At 41.4% G+C, this 8094-nt stretch overlaps 1 protein-coding gene across 1 annotated transcript; it reads right to left on the minus strand.

Annotated features, from left to right (window-relative positions):
- Positions 1-3348: 3348 nt before the first annotated feature.
- LOC141051411 (olfactory receptor 10D1B-like) lies at positions 3349-4290 on the minus strand. The gene has a single exon (XM_073548351.1). It carries the CDS (start codon positions 4288-4290, stop codon positions 3349-3351), a length of 942 nt encoding a protein of 313 aa, XP_073404452.1.
- Between the last annotated feature and the right edge of the window lie 3804 nt (positions 4291-8094).

Raw genomic sequence — 8094 nt, forward strand, 5'->3', positions numbered from 1 at the left:
TTCTTTCTTTAGGCTTATTTAGTTCTCCGGCCGTGATGAGGCGTCTAGGACCACCGTAGGCACGCTCCACGGCTACTGCTAGTTGTTGTGGATAGGATCAGGGGTCTGCAATCCGCTAGTTACCAACCTCTCCGGTTTTCTGGGCTTAGCTTGCTTTTTGTTTTTTCCTCCTCAGTGACTCATTCATAACATTCCAGTATGACCTTAAGACCGGGGGAACACTTGTGAGAAACTCACAAGAGTCTCGCGTCTCAATATCCGGCACTGCCACCGGCACTCGGGACCGGAGCGCTCAGCTGCATAGAAATACATGCAGCCACACACTCCGGTCCTGAGTGCCGGGTATTGAGACGCGAGACTCATGCGAGTTTCTCGCAAGTGTGACCCCAGCCTAATAATGTTAAGCAGATGCTTGAAGTCACTTAACTTTTGGAAGATATCTTATATGTGTTAGGTCCATTACTTTTCAGCAGATTGGTGTGAGTCTCAATTTGGCTCAGTATGGAGCAGGGTCATCATGGGGTGAGACCAGAGCTCCCCACCATTTGCTCAAGTTCACAGCTCAGGAAAAGTGTACTGTCACGGGGGTCCTACTCTGGCATCACACAATCGAGATAGTGTGAGATGAGTGGACAGTCCCAAGAACCTTTATTACATACAAACTGAAAGGTTTATAAAACAATCCATCAAACAGAGAATAAAATGTTCCAGGAACAAAGATACAGTCCAGAAACGGGACAAATGCTCCTGGAGATGAGAGTCACAATCCTCCGCTCAGAGATCGATATGGCTCCAGATACTTCTCCATATAATGCTCCTCCAGCAGTATTTCCATGGCAATCCAGATTTCTCCAAGTCTCTCTGGGGTGCCTCAGCATCCCACACAGGCTCTATCTTACTTGTCTCGCACCTCAGAAGGAGAGAAAATTCCTCTTTATACCCACATTTGTGTTTCATCTCATCCTCCACAGGGCAGGGGCGAGGTGGCAGAGGCCCATCTCTCATGGTTTGAGTATTTAATCAATATGCATAGTTAGTCCTCTGCTCTGCAGCTCAGCAGCTACAGGATACCACACAATGGTCAATCAATGAATTATCCAGCGTTGATTGTTCAATTATCTTCCTTCCCTATGTTGCAAAGATAGCAGACAATACCCTGTAGGAGCTGATATAAGAGGCAAACAGCAGCCATTCAAAAATATCAAGAGAAACTTTTAAATCTCTTATGAAAACAGTCTGTAGATGTCTGGATAAATGACATTAAATGCTGTGCAGATACACAGAATGATACAGAGCAACAAGACAGCACTCCCAAAATCCGTACAAATATGACCATACGTAGACAGGATGATACCCCACACACCATATCACACCATCACATGCACAGCTCAGGAGACAGGACTATGACTCTATACTCACTGGATCCACTCTGCGCTGTGTGCATTCTCTCCTGTCTCCTGGGCTGTGGTCATCTTTAAGGTCTGTGTTTAGTGACTGGTGGGGGCTTCAGAACTGGGTTACCCACTAATCTGCTCAGAATAGGCATAAAACATAAAAAAAAATCCCAACATTTTACATACTTTTTAAGCAGATATCTGAAGTTTGAAAGTTATTCCCTATCCACGGGATAAGGAATTACTTTCCGATCACTGGGGGTCCAAGCACCGTGGTTCCCACCAATCCTGAGACCTGGGGAAGAGCCCAAGTTGAATTGAGCAGAGGCATCCGCATTACTCCTCCATTCATTCTAATGGAAACTCCAAAGATCAGCAAGTGCTGAACTCCATCCCTTCCTATGAGTGCTACACGTTACTACGGAATAAGATTTGGGAGGAGAAGAACGACTTTTAATTAGAGAGGAGCAAATATATTCGAGTCAAATTGAATTCTATTTGAATTTTCAAAAAATCAGCATTCATCAAAATCATTTTTTGGCATTCTCTTCTGTGTGGATTCCCCAAAATGGCGGCCGCTAGTCATGATTTTTCTGGAACGTAAATGGTCATCAAGAGGTTAAAAAAAATTAAAAATCCTTGTACTCACCTTATTGCTCTCCTCTCTTGACCTTCCATTCCTCACCATCACCAATCTGGTCCTTGATATATCTTCTGATTGCTGCCACCAGTGCTCGAATCCCATTCTGGCTCTGATGAGGCTCGGGACGCTTCTGTGTGTTCTGTAAAATGATTAAAGTAACTGAACTACATACGTAATATCAAGAAATATATATATATATATATATATATATATATATATACATGCTGAAAAAAAGGAGTTGAGGTCAAAGACATACTGATAGGGAATTTAGATTGTGAGCCCCATCGGGAACAGTGATGATGATGTGTGCAAACTGTAAAGCGCTGCGGAATATGTTAGCGCTATATAAAAATAAAGATTATTATTATTTACTAGATGTGTGCCCGATGCTATCGCATCGGGAGGGCAGTAACATCACGATGGGGGCAGCTTTGTGGCTCTGGGGGTGGCGGCCTACCCACTTCCGTGCAGTCACAACTGGCAGGAAAGACGGTGTTTTGCGGCCTGTGCTGGAGATGGTGTACGGCGCCACCAGAGGATGACTGCACCCAATCTCCAGCACAGGCCTCAAGCCGCAGTCTTTCCTGCCAGCTGTGACTGCATGGAGGTGGGTGGGCAGGCAGTGGCGGGATCCAACGCATGTAGTCAGGCGGTTGGTCCTGGCGGGGGTCCGGCGGCGGAGTCCCTCTCATCACTCCCACCTCATTACACCCTCTCATATTACACCCCTCTCGTTATATACCCTCGTTACACCCCTTTCACAGCCTCGTGATAGCTGTGGCGGCCTGGATCCGAGCGGCAGCTGGGATCTGAGCGGCGGCTGGGATCCAAGCAGCGGCCGGGATGCCAGCGGCGGTCGGGATCGTAGCGTTGCCCTGGATCCGAGCGGCAGCAGGGATCCTTGCAGCGGTCGGGATCGCAGCGGCGTCCTGGATCCGAGCGGCATCACTTGGGTGTTCCAAAATGGCGGTCAGCGTACTTCCGGTGCGGCGCAGTGGATTGTGTGATTCGGGGACATCCAGACGGAAGTGGATGACGGACAATTTAAGGCAATTATATATAAAGATTATCTTCGAAGAACATCGTGAACTAATGCAACCTGGAAGGACTGAAGAGGAGTAAAGAAGGAGCAAACAGTAAAACAGCAAATACATGTTATCGAAAACTTCAAGGTTGCTAAAGAAAACACAACAGTAGATGATATTGACATTGATCAAGTCGGGGTCTCTTTTAATTTTTCAAAAATAAGAGTTAACTTAACATACAAAAATCTGATAAATTAAAATTTATGGCAGAAAAATGGATCATAAATCACATCTCAAATCCAATTTTACTTTTAAAAATATTGACAACTGTCCTCTTGATTTCCTCTGTCCTCAGACAGTATATTATAGGGTTGGCTAAATGGGGAAAATATGAGTGTAGAAAAATGAGAAAGACGTTGAGATCTGGAGAAAAGGCCAGCTTTACATAATTGGCTATGTACAGGAATACGCGAGGTAGGTAGAACAAGGTCATGACTATCCAGTGTGTTGTGCATGTAGACAGAGCCTTCCTCCAGCCCTTAGAGTGGTTCAATGAGAAGATGGACAGGATGATGACGGCATAGGACAATATGATGAATGTGAGTGGCAGAAAAAGAGAAACTAAAACAATCATCAAAAGGGTTTCCGTAGTGGCAAGCACATCATCACAAGCGAGACGTAAAACGGTTGAGGTGTTGCAGAAGGAGTTGATGATCTTATTAGGACCACAAAAGAAATGATTTAAAGTAAGTAGATTCAAAAGTGTAAGCAAAGCTGCGACTAGCCAGGCTGTCCCGCTGGCCACCATGCTGACTCTATGGGTGACTATCGACGAATACCTCAATGGTTTGCAAATTGCAATATAACGATCAAAAGCCATCAACATGAGTATATATCCATCAAATCCCGCCAAGAAATGGACAAAATACATCTGAATGAAGCAGCCGAGAAAAGATATTCTTCCTCCATCAAACCAGTACTTGGCGATGAACTTTGGTAGGGTTACTGTGTCAAAGAAGAGGTTTGAGAAAGCTAGACTGGCGATCATTAAATATAACGGCTGGTGTAGCTTCTCTGTCATGATGATCAAGCTCATTACAGACCCATTCGAGACCAGTGTTATGTTATACAAAATGAACATTGCAATGGAAAATAGAACGTTAAAGCTTGGAGGAAGTCCTGGAAAACCGATGAGTTCAAACTCAAAACCATAAGAACGATTGGCCATGGAGGAACCTTGGAATCTCTCTGGGGAGAACTTTTGAAGGAAATGTAGATATTGGGATAAGACCAGTGAAATAAAAAAAGGACTATTGACAAAAAAGAATCATAGAATCGTACAGTTGGAAGGGACCTCCTGGGCCATCTGGTCCAACCCCCATATAGTCGTGTTTATGCCATTATAGCTTTTAGGGCAGCTCGTGTACCTAGCACATTGTACCCCATAGCAGGAAGCCTTCTCATGGCACCATATAATATAGGCTGCCCCTAGATACATCAGCATTACATATTGATGGGGCACTGCTGTGCCTCTGTATCTATATGTGAAAGACAGAAATATGCTATAGTAGCCTCTACTGGGACATTTATAAGACTGGTGTAGTCATATGTAGCATGGCGCCCTTTGGGCATGGTTGACATGTTTGTATAGCCACTGTCCTTTTAGGGCCCATCTATAGGTTCTAATTCAAAGTTATACACCTCAGAGCTTTAAATTGACCAATGATTGGACCTATGACATATGCTATCATGCACACTGCCACCTGAGTGCTGCCTGATGTAATGAAACCTAAACATTTGAATAAGTATCTGGCTCTTGGCAATTGACTTTATGTGTTGGATTTTATCTGTGTTCAGACAATATTGGAACTCTGTAAGCAAAAATCCATTTTACTTACAAAAGCCGTTGAGGTGATTGCCTTCATTAACCTCTGACAGTCATATCCTGTGTGATCAGCTCACATCGGGATTTATATTACCAATACAGCTGATTAACATCTCCTGAGGGTGAGGCTGACATAGTTAAATGATGAAGATCGCCTAATTGCTCATAACTATTCTGTAAGCAAAAAGTGTGCAATCTCTGAGGATAATCTGCACGTTAACAAGGTCCCGGATGGATCCTGACAACTTCGAGAAAACCAAGTAAGTGATGCAAAATTAGTTACTCACACTACATTACACGTGATGAATGTATTTATTATGAACTATTTTTTGCGAATATCTATAAAATGAAATCTAGTGTCCTCCTAACATTAAAGCAAAAATAGCTTGATGTCTATAGATAACTGCTTAGCTTTGTTGTCTAGTCTGGAACAGTGTCAGCAGAGTCATCTCATTATCAGGAAAAAATGGCTAAGCAGAGTTATCTCATTACCATTATATGGTTAGATCAGTAGAGTCATCTCATTATAATTAGATGGTTGGATCAGTAGAGTCATCTCATTATCATTAGATGGTAGAATCAGTAGAGACATTTCATTACCATTTGATGGTTGGATCAGTAGAGTCATCTCATTACCATTAGATGGCTGTATCAGTAGAGTCATCTCATTACCATTAGATGGTTGGATCAGTAGACTCATCTCATTATTATTAGATGGTTGGATCAGTAAAGTCATCTCATTATCATTAGATGGTTGGATCAGTAGAGTCATCTCATTAATATTATATGGTTGGATCAGTAGAGTCATCTCATTACCATTAGATGGTTGGATCAGTAGAGTCAGCTCATTACCATTAGATGGTTGGATCAGTAGAGTCATCTCATTACCATTTGATGGTTGGATCAGTAGAGTCAGCTCATTACCATTAGATGGTTGGATCAGTAGAGTCATCTCATTACCATTAGATGGTTGGATCAGTAAACTCATCTCATTATTATTAGATGGTTGGATCAGTAGAGTCATCTCATTATCATTAGATGGTTGAATCAGTAGAGACATTTCATTACCATTAGATGGATGGATCAGTAGAGTCATCTCATTACCATTAGATGGTTGGATCAGTAAACTCAACTCATTATTATTAGATGGTTGGATCAGTAGAGTCATCTCATTATCATTAGATGGGTGGATCAGTAGAGTCATCTCATTATCATTAGATGGTTGGATCAGTAGAGTCATCTCATTATCATTACAGGGTTGGATCAGTAGAGTCATCTCATTAATATTATATGGTTGGATCAGTAGAGTCATCTCATTACCATTAGATGGTTGGATCAGTAGAGTCAGCTCATTACCATTAGATGGTTGGATCAGTAGAGTCATCTCATTACCATTAGATGGTTGGATCAGTAGAATCATCACATTATAATTAGATGGTTGGATCCGTAGAGTCATCTCATTACCATTTGATGGTTGGATCAGTAGAGTCATCTCATTACCATTAGATGGTTGGATCAGTAGAGTCATCTCATTACCATTAGATGGTTGGATCAGTAAACTCATCTCATTATTATTAGATGGTTGGATCAGTAGAGTCATCTCATTATCATTAGATGGTTGAATCAGTAGAGACATTTCATTACCATTTGATGGTTGGATCAGTAGAGTCATCTCATTACCATTAGATGGTTGGATCAGTAAACTCATCTCATTATTATTAGATGGTTGGATCAGTAGAGTCATCTCATTACCATTAGATGGCTGTATCAGTAGAGTCATCTCATTACCATTAGATGGTTGGATCAGTAGACTCATCTCATTATTATTAGATGGTTGGATCAGTAGAGTCATCTCATTATCATTAGATGGTTGGATCAGTAGAGTCATCTCATTAATATTATATGGTTGGATCAGTAGAGTCATCTCATTACCATTAGATGGTTGGATCAGTAGAGTCAGCTCATTACCATTAGATGGTTGGATCAGTAGAGTCATCTCATTACCATTAGATGGTTGGATCAGTAGAATCATCACATTATAATTAGATGGTTGGATCCGTAGAGTCATCTCATTACCATTTGATGGTTGGATCAGTAGAGTCAGCTCATTACCATTAGATGGTTGGATCAGTAGAGTCATCTCATTACCATTAGATGGTTGGATCAGTAAACTCATCTCATTATTATTAGATGGTTGGATCAGTAGAGTCATCTCATTATCATTAGATGGTTGAATCAGTAGAGACATTTCATTACCATTAGATGGTTGGATCAGTAGAGTCATCTCATTACCATTAGATGGTTGGATCAGTAAACTCATCTCATTATTATTAGATGGTTGGATCAGTAAACTCATCTCATTATTATTAGATGGGTGGATCAGTAGAGTCATCTCATTATCATTAGATGGTTGGATCAGTAGAGTCATCTCATTATCATTACAGGGTTGGATCAGTAGAGTCATCTCATTAATATTATATGGTTGGATCAGTAGAGTCATCTCATTACCATTAGATGGTTGGATCAGTAGAGTCAGCTCATTACCATTAGATGGTTGGATCAGTAGAGTCATCTCCTTACCATTAGATGGTTGGATCAGTAGAATCATCACATTATAATTAGATGGTTGGATCCGTAGAGTCATCTCATTACCATTTGATGGTTGGATCAGTAGAGTCATCTCATTACTATTAGATGGTTGGATCAGTAGAGTCATCTCATTACCATTAGATGGTTGGATCAGTAAACTCATCTCATTATTATTAGATGGTTGGATCAGTAGAGTCATCTCATTATCATTAGATGGTTGAATCAGTAGAGACATTTCATTACCATTAGATGGTTGGATCAGTAGAGTCATCTCATTACCATTAGATGGTTGGATCAGTAAACTCATCTCATTATTATTAGATGGTTGGATCAGTAGAGTCATCTCATTATCATTAGATGGGTGGATCAGTAGAGTCATCTCATTATCATTAGATGGTTGGATCAGTAGAGTCATCTCATTATCATTACAGGGTTGGATCATTAGAGTTATCTCATTTTCATTAGATGGTTGGATCAGTAGAGCCATCTCATTATCAATATGGCACATCACTGCCTGGACCTGCTCCTCTGAAGTCCACTTTTGTCACCAGGTGCCAC

The sequence above is a fragment of the Dendrobates tinctorius genome, unplaced genomic scaffold (genome assembly GCF_039654945.1).
Source record: "Dendrobates tinctorius isolate UK_male_01 unplaced genomic scaffold, ASM3965494v1 ptg000157l, whole genome shotgun sequence".
Taxonomy (NCBI): Eukaryota; Metazoa; Chordata; class Amphibia; order Anura; family Dendrobatidae; genus Dendrobates; species Dendrobates tinctorius.